Source organism: Xylocopa sonorina, unplaced genomic scaffold (genome assembly GCF_050948175.1).
Source record: "Xylocopa sonorina isolate GNS202 unplaced genomic scaffold, iyXylSono1_principal scaffold0014, whole genome shotgun sequence".
NCBI classification, from domain to species: domain Eukaryota; kingdom Metazoa; phylum Arthropoda; class Insecta; order Hymenoptera; family Apidae; genus Xylocopa; species Xylocopa sonorina.
Window position 1 is genome coordinate 3260379 of NW_027490090.1, and position 26498 is coordinate 3286876.

The window sequence follows — 26498 nt, forward strand, 5'->3', positions numbered from 1 at the left end:
CTGTCCAAAAATAATATACGCACACCGAATAATAGACGTATACTATTTCTCTAATAAATACGCTAAACATTCTGGCCATTCGTAGAGTCTAGCTCAAGACGATGGTGCTATTATGCGAAACATGAGTGTCTCAGTCCTCTACGATCCATCGTTAGCCCATCGTACGTATGTACACACCCACGCAGTGTCCTTCGATCAAGTTCAACTCCGTATCACCCTTCGATCAGTTTGTTCGAGAGAGAAATCGCTCAGAACGGTGAGTTCATCCCAAGTTTGGTGCCAAACTCCAGTCGTGCCCTCTTCTGGTACCTTACGTTTATCCTGAAAGGTGGCGAAGGATTAACACAAGCTTCTTAATACCAAAACGCAGCCAACGTACTTGATTTCTTGCCACTTGATCAGCTCGTTGATCAGAAAGATCAACGGCAGCGAAGTCAGGAAGAACAGGGGTAGGTGGAGAGGAAAATCCTGCATACTTTGCCCCTCGTCTCGCCAGAATTTGCAGAACACTGTGCCAGAGAACGCTGCTTGTGCGCATAATCTGAAAAGCGCAACTCCAATGGAAACGCTGGTACGACAGAGGTTTTCAGAGGGTCCACGGTTTCTTAACTTACGCTATAAATGCACTTAGAAACCATACGAAGTTGTTAAAGGGCTGCTTCTTCCAGATCGAGTACTCTCTGTGTACGAACCCTATGGATATCGTAACTGCACCAAGAACAGAGCTCAGAGTCATTGAACGCAGTCGATTCCATTTCAGAATGAAACGCAGGGTGCGACAGAGGATTTACCTAAATGTAAGACCAACAGCGACAAGGCGAAGTGCTGTATCACCAGGATGATGTTGGGCTTGTCGCCCCAGCCACCCCAGGAGACTTCGCCTTGGGCGTCAGGGTAGACGTACAGGCATTTCGAGTCCGCAGTGTAAGTTGGGCACAGCGTCAGCAGCGAAATGCATTGGGAGAGGACAATCGTCACAACAGTTGGCAGGAATTTGCTGCCGTAGCACCAGAGGACGAACAGTGCCACCTGCGTAGAGCAAAACGTACCCTAAAATTGGTGTTCTGAGCGAAGCGAGGCAAGATTTGTGCTGTTACCTGGCCACTGACGGTGCACTGGTTCTTGCCAGTCGCTCGCTGCATGATTGTTGGGTCCATGGGGGTGGCGATCATGGATATGGACAGCATTGGAATGATTAAGCAGCACAGCCAGAGGATCTGATCGACTGAGAACAGAGGCGGCAGCAGTAGAAAGCAAGACGCAGCCTGAGCGAAGGAGAGAGTCACCGTACAGCAGAGCCAGAACTGTACGCAGTTCCAGAGGCAGGTCATGTAGTGTCGAGCCTGGATTTGCATTCGATATCATTGATTAAGCCTGGGCGATGCATTATTCCTGCGGTTTATTCCCAATCGTAGACCTTTAAAGGGAATCGCAGCTCACCTCCATGATCAGATGGAATATTGCGATTGGGTCCTCTCGTCTGACACTCAGGGAGCAGGCGATGGAGTTCAGAGCTCTGCTGAGGTCCACCGGGGACAGACCTTGGTCCTCGGTTGTTGGCGTCAGCACTGGAACCCTCTGGCAGACTTGTGGGTACAGTGGCTCCACCGCAACTCTGAAAGAGCAGATCAGTCTGTTTACGCTTGAACGTTGCAGGAAATAGTTGAACGTTGCCTGACGTTCCTTTTGATTTTGGAAGATCCAGCTCCGAGCGAAGCTAAATTGCTACGATTATGTCCAGACAACTTGAAACCGCATCAAAAATTCAGCGACAAGTTAAACGGAGGCCTTGCAAGAAGGCAACTCCTGAAATTGAGACCAAAACCACATACAGCTCATCGTACATGAAGCTCGATGGCCCTCCTAGACCCAGAATTAGTTACGAGCCAAGAACAGCTGGTAAAACTGGAAAATTCTGCTTCGAAACCATGCACAAGCTCTCTTATCAACCTTCGACTGGCATCGTACGAGAACCATTCGTTCCAAGACCACAATTGTCCATCAATGGGAGCCACGATATGGTAACTGTCTACGAAACATCCTATTCGAACCCTGGATACGTTAAGACAGCATCCTACAAGCCTTGCGCCAAGAAAATCCCTTGTTCGAGACCAATGAATTGCAACTCGGTGATGAAACAGTCTTACAAGAAACTCGAAGCGCTTGGTGCTCGTAGAGCCCAAAGATGTGGGTTTTGGAGGACCAAATTCAAGACAGACTATCGTACGACAAGTCAGATGTCGTATCAGCACGTAGAGCCAGTTTCGAAGGGGATACGACTGCTCTGTCGCCCAATAATCTCTGCTCCGCTTCAGAGTGACACTGTGTACAGTACAAGCTATCGAACCCCTGTATCTAAGAAAAACTGTAATCGCTGAATGATCTTTTATATTTAATACATTTTTCGAAAGCTTCGCTCGCAGTCGGTTCTTTAAAAAATGAGAAAATTACCCAGCGTCAGCCTGCATGAAGATGGGCATGTTCTCAGCGTTTGCTGAGGAGCCAAGCACGCATACAACTTCTCCGTAGTCCTGCATGATGTGCAACATCTCTCTGGTGACAGTGGTGTTGCAGTCGGTGAACAGAGAGACCAGCAGAGGCACGTTGTCTATCAACTCGATATGGGGTCTGATCTTGTCGATGCCTCTGGGCAGCTTCGCCTAGGAATAAATGAGGATACAAGTCTTCTGCGGAGCAGAATAAGTGGTAACGAGCTTACTCTGTTCGATAGATCAAAGTTCACAGGTGCGCTCTGCTCAGTACTGTCCGTAAGGCAGCTCAGAGACCTCCACGCCTCCTGTCCTGAGCCCAGGTCCACGCTTTGCACCAGAACACTGTCTTCGCTCCTCATCGTATCCTGTTCCCTGCGAATCGATCACCAGAGTCACCAGAAACTGGCCAACGCTGGGCAAAATCCTTGAGACAACAAACCTGTGGCTAACTGCGCTCTTCACTTGAGACGTTCCAGTGTCGTTCCACTCAGTGGTCTCATCATCGAACTTCACCGTAGAGAAGTCAGTGTTTATTGCGCTGGGCGCAGACATGCTCATGGCACGACTGTTGTCCAGATTGGTGCTGGAATGCGTAAGAGATTGAGTCGTTGGGTGGAGCACCTGCTGTACGGCTCATCGCTCATGCAGGACAGAGTCGTTGGGGGGCCACAGACACAGCGCAGCAGAGATCTGCATCGCATGCTCTTTAAATTGCCTCTGGCATTCGTACGACTAAGCGAAAGCGTATCAACTCTGAATCGCAGGCAGCGCAAGCGTTTACGTCTGATAAAAGTTGGTATTAAGTAACATACCGAAGAGAGACACGATTAAGCAAGTGGCTGGCCTCGTCCATGCAGGAGCAATTATGCTGATGAGATTGGGCGGAGGGTGTGGGTGAGGACATGGCTGCCGCCTGGCTCACCCACCAACCCACTGGACTCTCCGACCTAACATTGGCGTGTTAGTTACATACATTTAATTAATGCAGCTCGTATAATATTAACAGAGGTGTGCGCAGGGTGTGATCGATGGTGTACGAGGGACCAATCTTGGGGTCTAGCCATGAGAAAGCTATCGGACAATCAGCGTAACACCATTCATTCGTAACTACCAACTCAACTTTGGCTAAACGTTAACTCGTACGGAGGCTGGTGGATGAAACGCATGGCTCGACAGGGGCTACGGAGTTCAGAATTGATCAGAACCAAAGGCGCAGGGGTCAGAAAGTGGCATTCGATGGTGGGCGTACTGAGGAATGGTCAAGTAAAGCGCATGCGAGTCAGTCGAACAAGTAACGAAAGAAGTAGGTATAGACAAACATATACGATGGGGTCATGTGTGGGTATCTCTCCAGCCATCGCTGTCTCCTGCAACGTACATGCACAGTTTACATTCGCAGTCAGTCTGAACCGGTCGAATAGAGTGAATTTATTCTGTCCGTTCGCCAGCGTTTACTTTAAGACAGTGAGCGAACATTGAGAGACGACACAGATTAATGACGAGGGACTCGGTTTATATTCTCCGCAGCGAGGACATGCCTCGAACTCTTTCGAATAGTCCCAAAGCGAAGGAAAGCGAAGCGAAGTAATTGATTGAGAATCGATGGAGAGAAACTGGTACGATACCTGGCTCTTTCGCTGAGCAATGATATGTGGCAGTTCCAGCCGCTCTCCAGGCCCATCTTCTCTGAGAACACCCTTGAGCGTAGCTCGTTCTCCTTGCTGAAGTGGACGAAGCGAATACAGGCTCTGTCCAGCTGCTCGATTAGCTGTACCTGGCGAAAGATTGGCATTACTCTTGCGATGGCTCAATAAAACAGCTGAGAGGCTCTCACCATATCCGTCTGCGCTTGGTACTGCATGGTGACCATACCGATGAACACCTGGTTGCACTGGACCTCGAAGCAGCTGTCCACATCGCTCACATTGTCATCCTTGTTCTCATTGCACAGCAACGAGTCTGCGAGGAAGCAGACGAGCAATATTGGTGGCTGATGTAGCAGACGAGGCTCTATCGTAGCTGATAATTACCAGTCGAGTGAAACTGTCCTAGTATCCCTTTAATTCTTGGATCGAGCACATTTTTGAAGTCCCACGGCAGAGGCGTAGGACTTCTGTGGGGGGCGTACAGGTGTTTGCTGTCCGCTGGAAGCTCCAAGTAGATCCTGGACATCTTGTTGCTGATGCCACGAGTCAGTGGCCTGTATGCGAACGCAGTGCAGTACGATGTCAGGCTGGTCCTCTGATAGAAGTCCTGCACCTTTTTCCTGAAAGGTACGCAGGCGGTGAGCTTAAGTGAGCAAACGCAGAGGAAGATTGCTGCGTTGGGTACCTGTCGGAGGCAGAAAGGGGGCAGAGGTCATGGCCATCCCAGAATTCGATGCACGAGTCCAGAATGATGTCAGCTGTGCCCTGCGTCAGCAACTGGAGGCCACCACCTGTGCGCTCTCTGACCACCACAGCGACCATGTGAGGAAAGGGGAATTTGAGCTTCGTGGCGATGCTCAAGGACCTTGCGAACTTTATGTCCCTTCGCACCATCTCTGGTTGCTGCAACAGGGCGCAGAGAAGTTCAGACGCACCTCTCAGAGGCTGACGGAGGCATAAATGGTTGGAACGATGCTTACAACGTGCCTGAATGTGGACAACTGCTGCTCCAGCTGGAATATGTTCTGCGCCTGGTCCTGGAAGCCTATCTGCTTCGCTAGCTCACACAAACACCTAGACGAATCACACGCGTAAGCTTCAACGGGGCTGCTGGCGAATGGCAGAGGTGAGCGGAACAGAAAAGAGTGAGATCAGAGTCCCACGAGTTGGGTGGCACGGTCACCCCCAATACGAATCGATTAAACTCTAAGTAAACGCAGGATTAAGAGTAACTATGGTTGGACTGACCACGTATGACCAAGGCTCCCTGACTCGTCCACTAAATACCCCTGTCTTCGACTTTGCACCGTACCATTCGCTCGACACCCACTCTTATCCTCTACGCTGTGATCCTGGTTGCTGACAAATGTGTATGATCAACGTTACTGGTGATTGGACTGGCGTTACCTTACGGACTGTCTTGGGATTACGCAGTGACAACAACACTGGGGCGCAGTTAGCTACTTGGGACGATTAGTGCGCAGTTGAGGATCAGGGTGAGAGATGATATGCGAAATGACCAAGACGCGCAAGAAACAGAGCCAGAGGACATACCGTCTGTTGGTAACTGGCACAAGGTTCTCATTGTACAAAGCTTCGCAGGTAACGTGGCTGCAGAACTGCATGTAATGCTCCTGCGTGTCCATGTTGCAGGTGTTTAAGAGGATCGCCAAGCCCAGAGGCTTCAACGAGTTCAAGTGCTGCCTCCAGGAATGGTCATCGAATTGCAGACGGAAGGGCAACGCATGGTCATGGGTCAGATCCAGGACCTCAGCGGTCGAATGGGATATATCTGAAGCCATTCGACTGGTTAGAACCAGCAGCGTTTCAACAATTATGCTGCGCTTTCTTCTTACCATGAGTCACGTATGATGTTTTATTGGAATCCTGTTTCGAGTCTTCCGTTTGGGTCTGGCATTGGGGCTCGGAGGTCCTGTCTAGACTGCCAGTGCTGTAAAAGTGATCGCAGAAGTCGATTGAGCCTCCGCAGGCTTCGTAACTGAGTAATATCATAGGAATCAGCTGTTTACCTTGACGATGGGGACAAAGTGCTGGCGTTCCTCAGGAAGAACACCTTCTCCGCAGTGGGATTTGGCCACGAGAGGATCCCTTTCTTGTCTACGCAGCACAGCGCCTGGAAATGGTCCCAATTACACATCCCAATTTCAACGTCTGCTTAGCTAAATCGTTATTGTGGCTTGAAGTACCGTGACTGATCCTAAAACATGCAGTATATTCGCGGATCTCGACATCATGTGTTCTTTACCAAGTAGGATATTAAAGAAGTAACGCTTCAGCTCCAGCCAATTGTAGACCACCTCCGGATGGCTGGGCCCAGAGATGTCTGCGTCTTCGAATGGGTCCACGAACTGAAAGTTTAACGCAGCTCTGAGTTCGTGGAAGCCAGATCTAGCTCTGCGATCCTTCAAATCCAAGGCGCACTCACCTGAAGCTTCTTCGACGACTGGTAGAGCTTGAACAGGGCTTTGAAACGAGCCATGCCAAAGCAATTGAGAAATATCCAGCAAGTTGGGAACACTAGAGGGAGCAAAGGTATACTGATAGCAATCGGTTGCAGCAGGAACATCTCGTTCCAGTATCCGACACCAAAATACTCAGACACATACAGGTATCGGAACAGATTTACAATCAGTACAATGATCAGTAGCACCGGATAAGCCAACTGTTCGATGCAGCAGATCATCAGCAGGTGTCTCTTGCGATTGTGATAGGTGACAGGCCTGTCCAGGGCCTGGTCGAGCGCCATCCTCAGGTTCATCAGGTACGGAGTCTCCTGGAGCTTGTAGATCTTGTTCTTCAGCGGTGTTCTTGCCTGTGGCGTTGAGAAGATCTCATTCGCACTGTGGACCTGTGGGCTGTATATCTCCCTCGCATGCAGCACCGGTGCCTCAGAATCCTGAGAATACTCTACGTTAGCCTCCGTTTGAAGCGGATGAGGCCATGGAACTCACATCGTAAGGCGCAGAGTAGCCAGGAGCCTGCTGTCCAGGCTTGATCACAATAATGTCGCCAGCGACCAGCAATGCCCAGGGTAAATTGACTATGTGGCCATCTCGGAAGGTCCACTGCAGAGTCAAGCAAGGGGACAGCGGACTGCACAAGTGTGGGTAGTTCTTCGGCTCCCACTGGCAAGTATTCTTAGCGACTGCAATGGGTGAGATGTGTTCCAACGGAAGTGGTTTTTATGGCAATTAACAGGCTGTTTGGGTGATTTTGTACCTTCCAGCTGATCGAGAAGCACTCGTATCCTGTATGGGATCTCCTCGTGGCGTAATTTGTTGTCCGATACAACCAGAATGAAGTTCAACGCCACCAAACAGCAAACGGTCAGTCCTTCGTAAGGCAGTGTAGGGTACCTGCGTTTATGGAAAATCATGAATGAAAAGTATCGAAGTATGCTGTTAAAATGTTATCAGTGCGTAGTAGAGGCTTCGATCTACTTGTATCATACCAGATTCTTTCATTCGTTAAGTAGAAACGATTATTTCATACCACATATCGTTTATCGTAAAGAATGCAATGATAAGGATAATCGCATTGATCAAAAGAGCGATCGCTGAGGTCCAACAGAGAGTCGTGTACTGGCTACGATGGTGCAGGGTGTCCTTCAGCCAAGCTTTGTACTTTCTGCGCGCAATCCAAAAGAATATAAAACTTGTTTTTTAATAGAAAGAGCATCAATAGCGATGATAATATTACTTATTCTTCTTGAAGTCCTCTTCGTATTCTTCCAAGACCCTTCTAATGTCTCGTTGCAAGGTTTCGAGTGCAGTTTTTGTGCTTAATCCTAGCGGTTCCTCAGATCTGTTGCTCGCATTCTCTCGTAGCTTGGAAGCACAGTCTTTTTCCTGGTTACCATCCATTTTTCTCGTATTGCGGGGTCATCAAATTGGTCTGTGTTTCATAGATTCACCTGCGCAGTGGATATAAAAATTAAATTGCCAGTTTCGACTGTTCAATGCACTCGAGATAACTCGAACATACAAATTAAAGGATTTAAACGTAATACAATACAAAATATCAACGTTCAAATCAAACAACAACAACATACGCACCAACACATCACAAAACCTATAAAAAAACCAAAACAAAAAATACGTAAACAAAAAAAACTCATTTCAGACAATCCATCCATAAACCACGAAACATAACCTAAAACAAGCAAGAATTAAAAATTAATAGATATAGGAAACACGATTCATTAAAGCAATCAGTTTCAAATACACTCGAAGCAAAATGAAAACAAACGAAGTGAGGTTAGGTTGCGTTGACAGTTGCACAAGTCGCTGGAAAAATTCGACGTACCGTTTCTATTTGTTCAAATCGATACGCGATTGGTTGTTTCAGAGTGTCCACGTGTTTCGCGCGATCAACAGCGATCCGCGAAGCTTCATAATTGAGTGACCTGGATCAGAGCAGCGAGCGTTGTGTACTCGAGCGAGCCGCCATCTTGAACGCGCTCGACTCGTGACGTATCGACTCGGCGAGTGACGTAATCGCGTGATGCGCAAGATGTCTGCGCACGTCGCGCGCGTCGATCAGTCGCCATCTTGCATCGCCATCTTCTCTCGTCGTCGCGTATAAACAAAGTTGTTTTTACTTTCACAGTTCAAATTCTCGCGTGTTAAATAAAATATTCGCGAGATAAATGGAAAAATTTGTATTTTCGTGATGCAGGGTAAATGTAACTGGAAGATGAATGCGATTGGAGACTAAAGTGTACGTATAACCTAAAAATCGAGTGAATCGAATTTTCTTGTTATTTTGAGACAATTTTTTAGTTTTTGGGGTTGGAATTGGTGTGTGTGAATATTCGTGAGTGTTAAGTAAGTAATTCTTGATTTTGAGATGTGTTTGACTGTAATTGGTGACTGAGTAACAACCTAACCTAAAAATCGAAAAACTGTATTTTCTCAATACATCGCAAAAATTTTTAAATTTTACGATTGGAATTCTTGTTTAAATTGTTATAATAAAGTAATTTTCAATTTTCAGATGGATGCGACTTTAATTTGTGATTGAAATGTAAGTATAACCTAAAAATCGAAAAAATTGAATTTTCTTACTCCATTGAAAATAATTTTTTTATTTTCACAGCTGAGATTCTCTCGTAAGAAGATATGCCAGTATTAATAAAATAATTTTTACCTTCGAGATGAATATTAATATGTAATTGAGGAGTAACCTAACCTAGAAATGGATTTGTTGTACACTGTGAATAGAAGAGTGAGTGCGAAGCCGTTTATTAATCAAGAAAGGTATGTTATTGTATATGATTTCTATGCTTTAATTTCTATTCTTTTGATTTTTATTGCTTTAAATTCTATTCTTGTGCTTTTTATTGCTTCAATTTCCTCCGCTATAATTTCTATCGCTTCAGCTTGCATCGCCACGATTTCTATCGCTCTAATCCCTACCGCATCAATTTCTAATTACCAAAAAACCATCGCCAACCCCTGAGTAATCAAATTTTTAGCCTGTACGATGGCCAATCGCTCTGCACGCTGTCCAGCCGCAACATAGCTGCCTTCGCCACCACCACAGAGCTGGACGACAACAGCGGAAAGACATGGGGCTTCCACGTTTACGTCTGCGACTTGAACATGCCCTGGCACGCTCACAAGTACGAATACTCTCGAACAACAACTTAATGCCTCAAACTCAATTAATCTCTGCGACTCTCCGAAACCAAATACCATTTTTATAACTCAACGTCGCTTAATTTCATTGCGCGCCATCAGAGTGCTGTCGAACAGGAACACGATCACAGCTCTGGAGTGGGATTTGCCAGGCGACAAACTGGTGGTCGCTGACTCCACAGGCAACGTCCAATTGTGGATGCTGAAGGACCACGTACTCAACGACTGGGCACTGATCGGCTCCACTTGCTTCGTTGGTGAGCACATACTGGGCGCAGCTTGGTTCCACAATGGAAAGAAGGTACGCAGAGCCAAAAACCAGCTGACGAGTGAACCGTAGAACAAATCTGCCCTTTCAGACTGGACTCGTCACAGAGAAAAGGGACAGCATACACTACAGCGAGAAGTTCAATCATCTGCCCTTCGCTCCGTCTGTGAGGCAATTCGGTGGCAGAGCTGCGGAGGGTGTTCTGGTGGTGTCGACTACGAGCATGGTGGGCGCTGTGATGATAACGAGGGACTTTCAGAACCCCGTCTGCTCCTCTACGGAGAGTCTGGGCAGTACGAGGCACAGAATAACAGCCGTAGACCTGTGCTATGGCAAAAGTAAGCAGATATTGGTCCATCGATGAATTAAAACCTGCTGCAAACTCTGTAACGACTTAGTTTTCCTTCAGACGGTCACATATTGGTCGCAGTGAGCAGCGGAAACATTTGTCTGCCCATCAGATGTTACAGAGTGCTGGTTCGTAAGAACGATGACAAGTGTTCGATCACTTCGCAGGCGCTTCCCAGCTTTTTTCTGCAGGACGGAGCACCAAAGGACAACACGTGTAAGCTGGAACAACTTCTTCGTAGCTTAATCGAAGGCTCTACGTGTTTAATATAAAAGATTTCTGCTCTCGTAGACACCAATGTGACCCATTTGAAGTTCGTAGTACGAGAGGACGCAGACTCCTTGGTAATTGCTGTGAACAGCGACAGTGGGGGCATCGTAGAGGTCTGGGAGCTCAGAGAGAAGTCGCAGCCGGTCCACAAGCTGTTTCAACCCAAGACGTTGGAACCGTTCAAGACTGTAGTGGTTCGTACTCCAATTAGAGTCAGTTTCGCTGGCTTTCGATGGTCTAATTGGGCCCATTCGCCAGGTATGGCAGCACCAGTCCCAGTATCGCTGCCAGTCACCCGTTACAGCAATAGCAACCACAAGACTGTCCATCGTTACCACTCTGCCACCTCCAAGCTACGTAGTGGTGGCCTTAACGGACTCCTCTGTGTACTGTCTGAGCAGAGATTGCCTGAAAGAGCTGTCGTTCTCCTCCTTGAACATGGCTTGGAGGCCCGAAGAGCCCAACAGCAAGTACTTCAAGTCCTCCGTCTCCATAACGAGCATAGATCTCTCCTGGCTGGGCTGCGTACTCCTTGCCTGCGACACTCGTGGCAATTTGTATCTGTACAAACTGCTGCCTGACGGAGGTAAATTGGGTGCACAGGGGATCAGAGGGCGCAGAGACGCAGCGTAAGACCCTGGACTTTTCAGGCTCATCCCTGACGTTGAACTACGCCTGTACGTTGCTGGAGTACTGCCTCGTAACAGGATTAGACTGGCTGGATATACTGCTGTGCCTGAAGTCTTCGATGATCGAGCCACTCTGCGAGAGGCTGGACGTCTCCTTCAACAGGCAGCTCCAGTCGATCCAGCAGTACCACTACATCCAGTTCCTGTGCATCAAGACATCGCTGTACAGGTTTCGTAGCTTGCAAAAAGGGTGCTGCGCCTTTGAGAGTGCCAGAGGGACCGACTGAGGTTTGCTTTCAGGATGCTGGTCTCCGGACAAAGCAAAGCAGCTGATCTGTCTTCGTTGCTGATGATACATTCTGTGGCGACTGCCTTCAAGTCCTTGCTGCGTCCCTCAGACCTGATTTCTCATGACAAGGGTCCAGCGGAGAGTTTAGCGACTGTGATCAATGATGCGATCACTGATGTGGACAAGGTAGAAGCGAAATTGACCCCTGCGTAGGACTTAATAAGCGACTGTCCCTTTAATCGCCAGGTACTCCTGCATCTGGACCCGAAGGAGTTCACCGTAGAGCCAAGTACCCTTCAGTCGCTGCAGCAGCTGATCCAGTGGGTCGCTGACCTGGCTCTGAACCTCCTGGCTCGTCTTCCGGAGCAGCGCTTGCAGATGAAGTCTGGCGGAGTCAGTATTCTAAGTCGCACGACTGATCTTTGGTTCCATTGATTACAATTTCTATTAATCGCAGTATGAGCTGCTGAAGGATCACAAGGCGTTGAACACGCTGAGGGAGCTGCTGGTGATCATTCGAATCTGGGGACTGCTGCGCCCATCCTGTCTGCCAGTGTTCCTTCGCAGCGCTGACAATCTGGATGTGCTGGCGCTGCTGTTTCGTCTGTTATCTAAATTGGTGCTGCCCAACGGTGATGGCCAGGCTCAGCAGGTGGACGATGGCTTGATCGGTGAGCTTCCTCTTGTTCGCTGCTTATCAGCCTTGCTCTAATCAGTCGAACAACACGTACGAACCTATTCGTGTGTGAATCGTATGAGTAAGTTTGGATCTTATCGCATTCCGTTGACTAGTAGGAAGTGAGATAAAATACCACATCCTGGGCTGTTCGAAAGGAGCAGCAGATTTTTTTTCCCCTTCGTTAGTGGCAAATCTGCATTCGAAGAGATACGTGGGATGCTCAAGCGCTCTGGAATAATTTGAATAAATTTATTTTGGGACTGAGAGACTCGCTGAGGAGCAGGCGTAGTGGTGTCGAGTAAAAACACGCTGCGCTGTTGATTGGTAGGAAGTGAGATAAAATACCACTTCCTGGACTGATCGAAAGGAGCGCCAGGCCTTGTTCATTCACCAACGGTGAGCTTATGCTGAAGGGGACACATGTTCGAGAGCAGATTCTGTACATAGCTGCAAGAAATTGATTTCGAGATGAGCGAAAGGCTCGCAGCGAAGCATACAAACTCAGTGGCACTGAAGAAGACTGTGCTGCTGGCGAAGGACAGTAAACCAAGAGGGTGCTGTCCGTACCCCAGACCCTACAGACTAACCATATTCTGCGTAATAGCTTGCGGCATCTTTCTGCTGTATTGGTTCCTTCTGACGCCTCCTTTGATGAGCGTAGTCATTGCTCGTCCTTCGCAGAGGACTGGTTGGCTGGTTCTGTACTGGTCCATCGCCTTTTTAGTCTGGATTCTCATCATGTTGTGTCTCTTCTTAATTTGGAAGTGCTCGAAGACCAAGTCCACCGATGACCCAATATTGCAGTCGTACGGGACCAACGACTCGCAGAAGCTTCTGACCTTGGCCAGCAGGAGCCACGACCAGCCTGACAACCTGAGATCGAAGGACACGAGGCAGACTGGGCCTCAGAGCGAGCCAACTTCTGATAAACCTGCTCCATCGAGCACGAACACCCTGGACAAGCCTACGTTGGGCAAAGTTGGGAGGCACAAGGATCTTCCTCCCCTTGTGATCCATCGTCGCAGCTCTGGCAATGATGTGGAACACGTTGGCAGGGTCAACGTCAAGGAAGACAGCTCTGAGAACGAAGAAGAGAGGCGTACGCAGGAACCAGGAGGAAATAATGGAAATCATGACAGAGAATCGATGAAGGACTACTTGAAACTGGTGGAGATCACTCCGCAGAGTGCCAACGATGCCAAATCACCCAAGGAATCTCTGTCTCCGAGGGAGCTGTTCTTCATCGACTTGATCAAAGAGGCTGAGAAGGCGGAGAGGAACAGAAGAAGCAATCCTGAAGGCGCAAGACACTTTTTCCCACACGATTTCTCACCAACGAAGAAGAGCGCAGAGGAGAACCCTCAGAAGAACCCGAACGAAGCCAGCGATGAGCCTGAGACGACTTACTTCATCGCTGACGTAGGAAGTCCGAAGGAGGAGAAGTCAGAAGTGTTTTTACAGATCACTCCCACCGCTGAGCCAGTTAAGGAGTGGTCAGTGGACTTGACCAGCGAGAAGCCTATCCTGGTGCTGAAGAACAGCTCCTGCGATGAGGAGAGCAAAACTGCGGAGGAGAAAGTTGTTCTGTTCGAGATTTAGCCAAACGCTCTTCGATTCCACGAAACAATTACTAACACATATACGCATATTTTTTAAATTAAGTATTAGAATTAGAGATACTGTTAAGCGCAAGCGAGAGACCTTATAGTAAGAGTTTACGGATGAAGAGGTGGATTTAAAGAGACGCTGAGACAGAGAATCATTTTTCTAGATGACTGTTGCTTGTTACCAAATCAGATAATGATACCGCAGCTGCACCAGGGCAACTGCGTAACTGCCATAGCTACGCCAGTGCTTTTCTACCAGAGCTTTCCGTTGCAGGTAAAGACGCAGAGAGAAATATCCTCTCGCACCATGCTAAATCTCTGTAAATTTCAGTTAGAGTACGGCATAGAGCCAGAACAGCTGTTGTTCGTGCCAGAATTGAATCCAGTCGAGGGCTGCATGCACAGCGGACAGATTGTGGACGGCATCAGGCATCTGTACCTTGGCAAGCAGCCGCTGCTGGTCAAACAGTGCACGAGGTAACATTTTCCCCTCCGAATGGCCAGCGTTGGTTCTAGCGAGCTACGTGTGGATGGTTTCAGGTGTGGCGGAAAGGCTCAGGTCCAGAACATGACCAGGACAGCTGCGATCAGGGCCTGGGACCAACGGTGGGCCAGAGCCTGTCGCTGCGGTGGCATCTGGAGGATTCACAAGACTTGTCCGTAGATTTAGCAGCGTTGCAGTGTGTTGTACATAACAGCGGATGGAATTAAACAGCTTTATTTCTGATATATAATACCATCGAATCATTTTGTATTTCAGGCTCTCGCTCGAACAACTGCGCTCAGTTTCTGAACTATACAAACAAAACGATAATTTCTCAGATCAACTCGTTCGATTCGATCTCACAATTACAGATATACATATATTATTTTTGTTTCGTAACTGGTGATCGCATAAAAAATAATACCAAGCCCCTTCGAACAAGAGCGATCAGTTCGAAGGTAGCCATTGAGAGTTTATTCGAAGTAACATCCAGCATTTGGTGATCTGTTCGCAGTTAAACGCTGCTAATGGCTCTCTCCTTTCTTACCGATCACTCTCTTGAAGTCTCCCATGTTTGTGATCAGAACCGGAGAGCCAAACACAGCCAGATGGTCGATTCTTGTCGTCTCACTGCCACTTTGATTATCCTTCACGAATATCTGTAAGTTCTGCACGTACTGGAACTTTACGTAGCGCAGAGGCACTGGGTTGCCCTCTTCGATGTCCTCCGCTGACAGTCTACGCAGAAAACAAATCATTAAGCTAACACTCAACGCAGTGGCAATAATTGAGAGTCTTACGTTAGATCTTGAACGCTTGTGTTCGAGTCAGCCATATCGAAGTCGATTGTCCTCGGTTGGTTGATGTACAGCCTGATGTTCTTCGGCCCCTTGTCCTTGGGCGCTTTGATCTTCAGCGAGTGGACTTTAACAGCCTGCAGGAATGCTATGGACAGGATCAGCTGTTCATCGCAGTCGCTCTCCAAGTATCCATCGTCTGCGCTTAAACACTGCTGGAGATTGTGGTCATCCGATTCGTTCAGGCATTCGCACTTCGTTTTGCAGATGTACGTAGTCAAGTCCATCTGTAACGAGAGATCGAGCTTACGTTCTGGTGGTATCGTGTGAGACGAAGTTGGGTACAGACGTTCAGGGGAATATATATATGTATATATGCTCCTTCTACATATATATATAAACGAATGAGCTTTTATTGAGAGCAGAATTGTCCAAATGCGATACAAGTCTTCTGTGTTTTATAATAATGAGTTAATTCGATTCTACGCTGGGGTATTTAAAGTGTACATGCAAGCGATGAGACGTCCAATTCGAATCGTTCTCCTGTTGTTAACGTCTGCTGAAGGAGGGTCACCGCAAGTTCTCTGCTTTTATTGGTACTTATTCCAGAAGTACAGAACAGCGACAATTAATAGCATTCCGAAGATATGATAGTAAGCGTTATCACTATTTCGTACATGTCCGGACACAGGACTCTCAGAGTCGTCCGACTCTCCGCTGCTGTAGAACTGTTGGATCTTGGACTCGAGCCCGACAGGGTCGGCGCCTTGGCACAGGCCCAGCTTGGTCTGGTTCCGGTAGAATATGAACGTCGGCATCGCGCTCACCCCCTGCATCGCAGCTGTGTCCGCGCATTTGTCCACGTCCACCTTCAGGAACACTGCGTTCGGGTATTTCAGGGACAGCTGCTCGAACACCGGTGCGATTCTCTGGCAAGGTCCGCACCTGTGAATTACAACGACATTAAGAAACTTACTCGTTGATGCATTAAATACATTGTTTTGCTCGACGATTGTGAAATGCGAGATTGTACAGTGGACGAGTGTCTCGCAGAGGGTGTAATCAAGGTGTAAATAACGTACCAATGGACAGAGTCGTGTAAACATTGAAGTCAAGCTTGATTCTACAAGGAAATTGTTGTCGTTTAACAAAGTTTCAGGGTTAAATGTGTGAAACGAGAGATACGAGAGTTAGTGAGAGTAAGAAATGATGGAATTGTTTGAGTTTGTGTTTGGATAGATTCTAACCTCGAAAATAGCTTACCATGTCGCTGTGAAATCGACTACGACTAATTTCGCGCCAGCGCTGGCAATTTCTCCGAAAAACTGGCTGTCCTCTTTGATCACGCGTACGGCTCCCATTGTAGTCTCTAATTGGTTTAATACAACATTAGTGAAGGCAGCTACGATTTGTGTGAGATGTTGAATGACTGGCACTTTGAATATTCACGAACATTCAACGTTCAACTTTATGGCTGTTTCGCGTTGAGAGACAGCTCTGGGGACGTCCTGCGCAGCTCACATGAGAACGCGCACTGATGTGGCACGTGAGACACGTGAAACTGTCAATGCGCATGCGCGAGTTGAAAATTCACGTGATAGGTTGACGCTCGCGAAGAATTATTACTGCGCATGCGCGAGCTTAGAACTCGCGCGATTGGTTGATGCTCGCGAAGAATTATTACTGCGCATGCGCGAGTTGAGAATTGTCGCGATTGGTTGACGCTCGCGAAGAATTATTACTGCGCATGCGCGAGCTTAGAACTCACGCGATTGGTTGACGCTCGCGAGAAATTATTACTGCGCATGCGCGCGTTGGACTCTCGCGATAGGTCACGTGCGAAGAATTATCAGTGCGCATGCGCAAGTTGAAAACTTACGCCATTGGTAGAGACGCTTGCGAAGAATTGTTACTGCGCATGCGCGAGCTGAGGACTCACGCGATTGGTAGATTCGTTTGCGAAGAATTATTGCTGCGCATGCGCGAGCTGAGAACTCACGCGATTGGAAGATACGCGTGCGAAGAATTATCAGTGCGCATGCGCGAGCTGAGAACTCTCGCGATTGGTAGAGACGCTCGCGAAGAATCACCAGTGCGCATTCGCGAGCTGAGAACTCACGCGATTGGTAGACGCTCGCGAAGAATCGTCAGTGCGCATGCGCGCGTTGAACACTCGCGATGCGTACGCGTGCAGAGGATCGTGAGTGCGCATGCGCACGAAGAAATGACGCGATGGTAAATAGTTTAGAACATGCGACTCTCTAATGACATAAAAACGTGCAAACCAGTATTATATTATTCTTTTTATGTGTTCGTTGACCTATTTTGTGATTTATTATAAGCAAGTGTGTATTTTTACGAAAATGCTGTCGTTAACCTCGAAGACAACCAGCTTTCTATCGAATGCCACAGGTGATCGAGATTGTTTGCCTTGCGATTAGAAATCTCTCGCGCAGGTTACGTAGAAAACTGGTATTAAAATGCAGATGTAAGTCATGTTTTCGATACAGTTCGTTCGACGAGGCGATATCGTAAGTTATTTGTTTACGAGAGAATGTTTTAAGAGATAACCTAAAAATGTAGGTAACAGGAAGCTCTGCGTTACTTGTGGTGGTATTGTTTGCTTGTATTTTGTATTTCAGACTCTGTTAGAGTTCAAATATACTGTTTATAATCTTTATTACTCTTTTACAGAGGAAGTTAGGTTATAATCTTGTTGGTTAGGATGTTTGTGAGGTTTCGGTGGTAACAGTTCACGTTGGTCTCTGTTTAAGTTGAGTACGACAGATTTAAGTCCACTCGTTCACTGTCAACTTTGATATTTCTCGTAGCAAGCATCTGGGACTATGAGAAAACTCGTACTTTGCTGCGCAGTAAGTATAAACTTAAAATAGAGCATCGACAAGTCACAACATAAAACGTTTTCAGTTTGTCTAGCATCGAATGGGTCGTACGCTAAATATTAACGTACTTCGATCAATTATTTTGATGAAACAGGGGCTTCGGACATCGATGTGTTAGTTCGATCGCAAGCGAACCAATACTTTGATGCGTGACAACATAATTACAAAAATAACTTCACCGTATCGAAACAGTGAAACAATATATCTGTATATAAGACTCAGTTCTCTTTTAATTCGATTTGTAATTCAATTTTCTATTTTTTTTTACTTTTCTACAGCATTAACGCTGAGAATATCCATGTCTCAGGGTTTCTAGTTCGTAGCGCAAAGGAAAAAAATATTTCTTCCTTTCCCGTAGTTGGTACCCAAGTAAATCTTGCATCTGGGACAATAATGCGCCGTATTTTTGTATTCGTTCGAGCAGTACGGTATCATACACAAACTGCGAAGAGAAAAACCTTATTACTCATAAATAACTCAGTTTTTGATGCGAAGAAACTTTCGTTGAGCGATGCGAGTGCTTACCAAACAGGAATTAAACTTGCAGCTATCGCGTGAGTCACGCCAGTATTAAAATGGTAAATTTTGGTCTCTATATAGCTCAAGCAATTCGGACAGGTCGTTTCGTACGGATATTTGTCGAATTCAGTGTGCTCTGTAAGTGAAATATTTTTTGTAATGCAACGAACACATCGCTGTGCTATTTAATGTATAGTTTGACAATCAAGGATGCAATATAGCAAGCGAAAGATTTTTATTTCAATTTCATTCACCTCGAGTTGAACGAGGAAATTTTCTTTTATACGCTGGCTTCTTTAGAATGCGTTTTATATTGAATTTTGATATCAAACGATGTTTGTTATTTTGTTTAAAGCTGCGTAATGCGCTATACTTTTCCATATTAAAAATAAAAGATTCGCATACTTTAGAAATTCATTTAGAACGAAAATAATTCTAGGTAACTGGAGTTTATAAATCGAAAGCAGTTTCAAAGATGTAAATTAAATAATTGAGAAACTTAAAACTGAGCGCTGGCATTCTAAACGGTCTTCGTTGGTAACGAAACGTTTGTAATCTCGCAAGTTTGAAGTTTGATCTCTCTCGAAAGTTTGCAGCGCAACAATTTAGCAATTCTTATTAGATTATTCCTCGATTGATGCGTCAGTTTATTAATTCATTGAAATATTGCCAGTAAACTGCATCTGGAAGATTGGTTATACGTTAGCGTTAATTATTAGCTGGTTATATAATAACAAATATTCATCGAGTGATGCAATGTTTTTAATTAATTATCACATACAATTGTGTAATCCTTTTGAGTGTTGTGTTATAGGTTATATTCTTGTTTCGTTGCAATTTTTTTGAGGTTAGATTATTTTACACTTTTTGAACAGTCAAAAGTTAATTTATATATAATGTTGAGGATCAAATTTCATTAGTTAGAACAGAAAATTTTAATTATTATGTAATAATTAGTTGACGTCAATATTTAAAGTTCGATGTATCGATAGTTTGAAAACAATTATATTTCTTATCGATATATCGAAATTCAAAGTTCGATGTATCGATAGTTTGAAAATGATTATTTTTCTTATCAATATATCGATATTTGAATCTTGATATATTAATTTTTTCGACAATAGTTGTTTGTTATCGATATATCGAAATTCAAAGTTCGATGTATCGATAGTTTGAAAATAATTATATTTCTGATCGATATATCGATATTTAAATCTCAATACATCAATTTTTTGAAAATAATTGTTTCTTATCGATATATCGAAATTTAAATATCGATATATCGATAGTTTGGAAACATTTATATTTCTTATCGATATATCGATATTGAAATCTTGATGTATCAATTTTTTGAAAATTATTGTTTTTTATTGATATATCGAAATTTAAATATCGATATATCGATAGTTTGGAAACATTTATATTTCTTATCGATATATCGATATTTAAATCTTGATGTATCAATTTTTTGAAAATAATTGTTTCTTATCGATATATCGAAATTTAAATATCGATATATCGATAGTTTGGAAACATTTATATTTCTTATCGATATATCGATATTTAAATCTTGATGTATCAATTTTTTGAAAATTATTGTTTCTTATCGATATATCGAAATTTAAATATCGATATATCGATAGTTTGGAAACATTTATATTTCTTATCGATATATCGATAATTAAATCTTGATGTATCAATTTTTTGAAAATTATTGTTTCTTATCGATATATCGATGTTTGAAGTTCGATATATCGAAACCATCAATTTTCAAAATTTCAAATATCGAACGTCGAATTGCAAGACGCGTTTTTTACCCACATGACAACCCTAATTGCTGGTACACGTTAGCAATAGAAATTATTGCTATAGTTTCTATTGCTATAATTTCTATTGCTATAATTTCTATTGCTACAGTTTCCATTACTACAATTTTTATTACCATAATTTCTATCACTATAATTTCTACTACAAACATTCTAAAAAGCACCAAATACAAAATCTCAAAAAGCACAATACTCAAGAACCCAGACTACCCTTCGAAGCATCAAATTCTATTTCACAATGTCGCTATCACGATCAGATCTATCATTCGCAAAGCGAGCCACTTCTCCACGTGTCCGCCTATACGCATCGCTGTCAGCCTGGAAGACACGTATTATAAATCAGCAGACAGGAAGCGACGTCGCGAGAGCGCAAAATCCTGTGAATAGGAAAGGAAGCTTGGTCAGAGAGGGCAGAATCAGAATGGACGAACGATGAAACGGCGCCATTGTCCCAGGAATCCAATTGTCGAACCCAGGGGCGAGCGACAACGCTGTTTTCAAAGGAGCCTCGACACTTGACCCAGTAATGATCAATGCTCGACTCAGCCAGCGGTTTAATTTTGCCAACACTCGTCGAGATTGCCTGCGCGAATCAATTAGGCAGAGAATCGTCGTCGATCAGACGGTTCTGCGTCCACAAAACCGGATCAATATCGCCACAGGGTGGATTTTAAACGAGAACTCCTCTGCTTTCCTTAAAAATATTCTAATTTCGTTCAGGAATTTAATTGGCGTCGAATTTTCATCTTAAAAGCTGCCTACAGGTTTAATTTGAGCTGTACAGTGGATACAATGCATGTTTTCGCGATTGTTCTGACCGATAAGCAGTATTGTTTGAGTCCAATTGCTCTGTCGGTTATGTCTGGACTCTGTTTTCGATGGTACAGCTGATTGACAGAGCAATTATCGACTTGTCCTTGGGTTTGGCTGATGAACAGTGATAAAGGGAAGGGTTGGGTCGCGTACTTACCGACGGAGGTGCTGTTTGTCAAGAAACAGGCGCCATTGCGCGGAATACTTGGGAGTAAGCGCGGTTATCGCGATTGTATGAAGGTTTAACTGTAATAATAACGCCTCTAATTTAATTTTGATGAAGTCTAGGCATCTCTGGGACTCCACAGTAGCTCCAAATTAATTTATAATGAAAGAAATATTAGTTTACTTGAAAAAAAGTTGAATGCAATAAGAGAAACTTGAAAAAGTTCACTGTTGGAGTAAGAAAAAGTCGTGTATCTTAGGAATGGATGGACCAATCGCGTTGAAATTTGGTACAGTTTTGTATTGGGAGCTTCTTTATCCATAGACGCCAGTTGTTTTAGGTTTTTTCAAAATTTGAGGGAGTTAGAGGGGGGAGAGTGCGAGCAGGGTCAGAATACAATTTTCTCTGCTTCTAATGGGTGTATTAGTTCCAAATTTGGTATTTACATTCTGTATCTACAGAAATTACGATTGAGCATCTTAAAGTGGTAAAATAATTTAATATTTGCCAGAAAAGACTGGTTTTAGCAGGGACAGTAACTAAGGCCACTGTTGGTTACTTAAATGGTAGATGTTGGACTTAAAAAGGGGCCAATCGGTACCAAATTTGGTATGTACACCCTGTATATATTGAAATTACGATTGAGCATCATAAAATGGTAAAATAATTTAATATTTGCAAGAAAAGTCTGGTTTTTTAGGGACAATAGGTAAGGTCACTGTTGGTCATTTAAATGGTAGATATTGGACTTAAAAAGGGGCCTATCTTTACCAAATTTGGTACATATATTCCATATTTACTGAAATTACGATTGAGCATCTTTAAATGGTGAAATAATTGAATATCTACGAGAAAAGTCAGGTTTTCCAGGACCACTGTTGGTCACTTAAATGGTAGACGTTGGACTTAAAAAGGCACAAGTAAATGATTGGTCGTAAAAGAATGAAGAACAGCGTTGGTGCATCGAATGGAGACGACGAGAGAAAACCATTGTCTGGGGAACGTGAACACTATTTGTTGGTAAAGTAGATTAGATCCGGTGTATTGATAGAGAGAAAGCGAAAGATAGCTCAGAAAGGGGAGGGAACGCGTGGAAATAAGACGGGCAGAGTGGATGCTCGATGAAACGGAGGAGGAGGACGGGATGAGGGGGCAATATAGACCCTCGAGATGGGATATAGCAATAGAATTTCGCTTACGAGGTATAACCGCGTTAGACGATGCCCTTTGTTGTATCAGTGCGCAATTGCCTTAAGTTCTGATCTTGTTCGATATCGATGTTCGAAGGCCTGGCGAAACCTCCGATACGATGCTAAAAGTTTCTTACCCGCCCTCGTCGATCGTGAAACGATCGTGTCCGGTTTAGTTACCAACTTTTTCCCCTCCGCCGTTTCGCAAATTCGCAGTAAATCAAATTTTATCTACCTCCGAGTTGCCATGGGCTTTCTTCGTTACCTCCATGAAATCTTTTCTATCGAATAACTGCGCTCCACAATTTTTCACGTGTCTTCTCTGCCGCTCGTCGAGTCGTTCGAGTCTTGCTTGGGTAATTAGAAAAATCGTAGAGAGTTTTTTCTTGACATCTTGTTAGACGAGATGGAATTTAACGAGCAACGAATGAATTTATGTTTTTAAAACAGTGCTTTGTTTTTTTGCTGGCTTTTGGATTGCAGGATTACGCGAAGTTCTGTGCATGAAAAGCAAAGGCGAGACGAGGAGGGAATTGTGCGAATCGTTCTGCAATGACACCTAATTAAATTCAGCATTATGCTCGAATATCGAACTGTCTGGCGGTGTCTTCTATTCCAATCCCTAATTCAGCCTTAAATTATCGGATAGTTCAAAGTGAATAATTAGACGAACACTTTTATTAATCGTCCTGAAAATAGATGATTATGTAATGTGTTCTATTCAGTGGTTCTCGGTATGTTTATTCGAGATTAAATCGCGATTAATGCGATCGTTCACTCGACTTATGCCACGTTCGTTATGTTCATTAATTAACAAAAGCACGTTGGGACGTTATCTCAGTGGTTCTCGATTTATCGATTGACAAAATTTTGCTTGAAACGAGGAGATGTTATTAAATAGCAATTATTATTGTTACTGTTGTTAATAAAATTGTTTTTTTTTTTTTTTAACACTATCTCAGTGGTTCTCAACTTGTCGATTTACAAGTTTGTTTGAAACGAAGAGATATTATTAAATAGTAATTATTATTATTATTGTTATTATTATTATTGTTAGCAAATTGTTTTTTTGAACACTCTCAGTGGTTCTCAACTTATTGATTTTTTAAATTCTGAAATAAGCAGATACTATCAAACAGTAATTATTATTATTATTATTGTTAGTAAAACTGTTTTTCGGACACTATCTCAGTGGTTCTCAACTTATCGATTTACAATCTTCTTTAAAACGAAGAGTTTACGACTTAAATCATTTTCGAAAAAACGACACGTGTCATTTTCAAATTTAATTTCTATTGAACAAACATTTCAGTGGTTCTCAACTTTTCAATTTACAAGTTTGTTTAAAACGAATTGATCCCATTTTAAATCGCCATTTTCGAAAAAGGAAATTCGTGTCATTTTCAAAGTTCGTTTCTGTCAAGCAATTTCTCAGTGGTTCTCAACTTATCGATGTACAATTTTGTTTAAAATGGAAAGTTATCATTTAAATCGTTATTTTCTTTCGATATTGGTTTTCGATTCGTGTCATTTTCAAATTTAATTTCGTTCGTCGAACAAACATCTCAGTGGTTCTCAACTTATTGATTTACAAATTTCTTTAAAACGAAGAGATTTCATTGAAACTGTCATTTTCGAAAAACTCGTGTCATTTTCAAATCTACTAATTACTAATTAAAATCTCAGTGGTTCTCAACTTATCAATTTACAACTTTGTTTAAAACGAGGAAATACTATTTAAATCTTCATTTTCAAAAAAGTGGCTTGCACAATTTTCAAATTTAATTTCTGTCGAGCAACATCTCAGTGGTTCTCAACTGATCGATTAACAAGTTTCTATAAAAACGAAAAGATACGACTAGAATCGTCATTTTCGAAGAAGCGACTTGTATCGCTTTAAAATTCAATTTCCATCGAACAAACATCTCAGTGGTTCCCAAACGCATCAACTCGATATTGGTACAAAACCAGAAAGAACAACGCAGCATTGTTTTTCAGACACGAACGAGAGTTATGACGTTCCACGGATAAATGGAAGAAACTCAGTGCGCGCAGGAATTATTGTCGTGTCCCCGTTGACTCGAGGACGGTTCTTAAATGTTGCACGCGGCGTTTCGCCCGCAGACACGAGCCGGATCGCGGAAAACAAACAGGCGGGACTGGTGGGCGGCGGTTGTTTTATACGCTATCGGCGATTCGCGGTTGAAACGCGTCCCTCTCCCATAGAGCCGTGTTGTGGGCGTAATTTAGTAATGAATACGTGAAGCGCACGTGAAGCGGTGCGCGCTGATATGTAGGTATGTAACATCTGGCGGCCTATGAAATGCACGGGCCAGCCAGTCTGCAGCTGAACGTTACGACTGCCAAGAATTATGATCCCCGACTCAATCTCCGACTAAACCCTGCGCGCCTCGATATATAATCGCGACACTAAAATCCCCGAAACTTTGGAAATACATCAAATCCTCTACCCCTTTACTTCTCTTCGTTCCTTGATTTACTTTGCTCCCGTTGTGTTCACTCGAAACATTTTACTCGATTATCGTGGCCCTCTCAAACCTTTCTCTTGAACTGTTTGCGAATTTTTTTTGTCTATTGCTTTCGCGATACTTCTGTTTCTTAGCGGTTCTCAATTAAAGTGGGAGTTCGTGGAGCTAATCTGGAAATTGAACAATGTCTCAGTGGTTTTTGAGTTGGTTCTTGATTTGGTACGATGAAAGTGGATTTGGTATCAGATCTTGAAGTAATTTCTTTGAGCTGGAGTTGTTTAATGGTTTTTGAGTAATTTTGGGAGATTGTGTACACTTCAGCGGTTCTCAATTTCATGTGCAATGGAATTGAAAGTTATTGGATTTATTTTGAAATAATTCTTTTCGCTAGAATTGTTAAAAAATTTTTATTATTAAGTTTAGAAAAAGGTGGTTTTTAACTTGCAATGCAAATAAAATTTCTTCAGTGGTTCTCAACTTGCATTGCAAATAAAATTTAAAGTTGAGTTCATCTTAAAATAATTCTTTTCACTGGAATTGTTTAAAAATTCTTGATTAATTTTAGTCGAAGGTGGTTCTCAACTTGCAATGCAAATAAAATTTCTTCAGTGGTTCTCAACTTGCAATGCAACTAAAATTTAAAGTTATTGCGTTAATTTTTGATTTAATTCTCTTCAGTGAAATTGTTTACAAATTTTTGGTAAATTTGAGGAAAATGCGCACCTCAGTGGTTCTCAACTTGCAATGCAAATAAAATTGAAATCTCTTATTGACTCCATCTTGAAATAATTCTTTCACTAGAATCGAAATTTTTTTGAATTCATCAAAAATTTGTTATTAATTCCAGAAAAACGCATTTCAGTGGTTCTCAACTTAATATGTAATAAAATTGAAGATTTATTAAGTCCATTTTGAAACAATTTTTTTCACTGAATTTGTTTAATAATTTTCGATTAATTTCGAGGAAAACTCGATTGTATCTCAGTGGTTCTCAATTTGCAATGCAAATGAAACTAAAATTTATTGACTCCAACTTGAAATAATCCTTTTCACTGGAATGATTAAAAAATTTTTGAATTCGTCAAAAATTGTTTGATTCCAGAAAAACGTGCTTCAGTGGTTCTCAACTTAACATGCAATGAAATTAAAGATTTATTAAGTCCATCTCGAAACAATTCTTTTCACTGAAATTGTTAAAAAAATTTCTCCTAATTTAAAGAAAAAATCTGTATCTCAGTGGTTCTCAACTTACAATGCAAATAAAACAAAAATTTATTGACTCCATCTTGAAACAATTCTTTTCGCTAGAATTGTTAAAAAAATTTCTCCTAATTTAAAAAAATCTGTATCTCAGTGGTTCTCAACTTACAATGCAAATAAAACAAAAATTTATTGACTCCATCTTGAAACAATTCTCTTCAG

General features: G+C 43.4%; 4 protein-coding genes across 4 annotated transcripts; 1 reads left to right on the forward strand and 3 right to left on the reverse strand.

Annotated features, from left to right (window-relative positions):
- Window positions 1-241: 241 nt before the first annotated feature.
- LOC143431834 (transmembrane protein 94-like) lies at window positions 242-8614 on the reverse strand. The gene is made up of 27 exons (XM_076908787.1): window positions 8465-8614; window positions 7859-8072; window positions 7652-7786; window positions 7379-7515; window positions 7111-7304; window positions 6585-7055; window positions 6346-6507; window positions 6169-6272; window positions 5995-6089; window positions 5693-5930; window positions 5387-5497; window positions 5119-5212; window positions 4824-5041; window positions 4523-4758; window positions 4327-4451; window positions 4118-4266; window positions 3812-3859; window positions 3305-3439; window positions 2932-3075; window positions 2720-2864; window positions 2452-2660; window positions 1441-1615; window positions 1098-1343; window positions 792-1029; window positions 615-708; window positions 380-541; window positions 242-321 (listed from the first exon to the last, which is right to left on the reverse strand). Exons 2-27 carry the CDS (start codon window positions 8020-8022, stop codon window positions 249-251), a joined length of 4302 nt encoding a protein of 1433 aa, XP_076764902.1. The 5' UTR covers window positions 8023-8072; window positions 8465-8614; the 3' UTR covers window positions 242-248.
- A 731-nt stretch (window positions 8615-9345) lies between these two features.
- LOC143431724 (mediator of RNA polymerase II transcription subunit 16-like) lies at window positions 9346-14553 on the forward strand. Its single transcript, XM_076908667.1, is given in 13 exon segments — window positions 9346-9417; window positions 9636-9782; window positions 9901-10099; window positions 10158-10404; window positions 10476-10879; window positions 10944-11271; window positions 11336-11543; window positions 11615-11789; window positions 11850-11996; window positions 12061-12274; window positions 14054-14163; window positions 14221-14366; window positions 14430-14553. Coding segments are annotated over 13 exon segments (2511 nt in total). The 5' UTR covers window positions 9346-9355.
- Window positions 14554-14875: 322 nt separating this feature from the next.
- On the reverse strand, window positions 14876-16587 carry LOC143431705 (thioredoxin-like protein 1). Its single transcript, XM_076908645.1, has 4 exons — window positions 16434-16587; window positions 15848-16115; window positions 15174-15457; window positions 14876-15111 (listed from the first exon to the last, which is right to left on the reverse strand). Exons 1-4 carry the CDS (start codon window positions 16529-16531, stop codon window positions 14898-14900), a joined length of 864 nt encoding a protein of 287 aa, XP_076764760.1. The 5' UTR covers window positions 16532-16587; the 3' UTR covers window positions 14876-14897.
- Window positions 16588-18385: 1798 nt separating this feature from the next.
- Window positions 18386-18973, reverse strand: LOC143431760 (uncharacterized). The gene is made up of 3 exons (XM_076908703.1): window positions 18847-18973; window positions 18599-18728; window positions 18386-18515 (listed from the first exon to the last, which is right to left on the reverse strand). Exons 1-3 carry the CDS (start codon window positions 18971-18973, stop codon window positions 18386-18388), a joined length of 387 nt encoding a protein of 128 aa, XP_076764818.1.
- Between the last annotated feature and the right edge of the window lie 7525 nt (window positions 18974-26498).

Coding starts and splice junctions, on each gene's coding strand:
- LOC143431834 (XM_076908787.1), bottom strand. CDS start 8,022: ATGGATGGTAACCAGGAAAAAGACTGTGCTTCCAAGCTACGAGAGAAT. Junction 7,787..7,858: donor GAGGACTTCAAGAAGAATAA/GTAATATTATCA, acceptor GATTGCGCGCAG/AAAGTACAAAGCTTGGCTGA. Junction 6,508..6,584: donor AGTCGTCGAAGAAGCTTCAG/GTGAGTGCGCCT, acceptor TTAAACTTTCAG/TTCGTGGACCCATTCGAAGA.
- LOC143431705 (XM_076908645.1), bottom strand. CDS start 16,531: ATGGGAGCCGTACGCGTGATCAAAGAGGACAGCCAGTTTTTCGGAGAA. Junction 15,458..15,847: donor AGAGTCCTGTGTCCGGACAT/GTACGAAATAGT, acceptor CTCTCGTTACAG/ATGGACTTGACTACGTACAT. Junction 15,112..15,173: donor ACAAGCGTTCAAGATCTAAC/GTAAGACTCTCA, acceptor TTTTCTGCGTAG/ACTGTCAGCGGAGGACATCG.
- LOC143431760 (XM_076908703.1), bottom strand. CDS start 18,973: ATGGAAAAGTATAGCGCATTACGCAGCTTTAAACAAAATAACAAACAT. Junction 18,729..18,846: donor ATTTCCTCGTTCAACTCGAG/GTGAATGAAATT, acceptor TTTCACTTACAG/AGCACACTGAATTCGACAAA. Junction 18,516..18,598: donor GCAAGTTTAATTCCTGTTTG/GTAAGCACTCGC, acceptor TTCTCTTCGCAG/TTTGTGTATGATACCGTACT.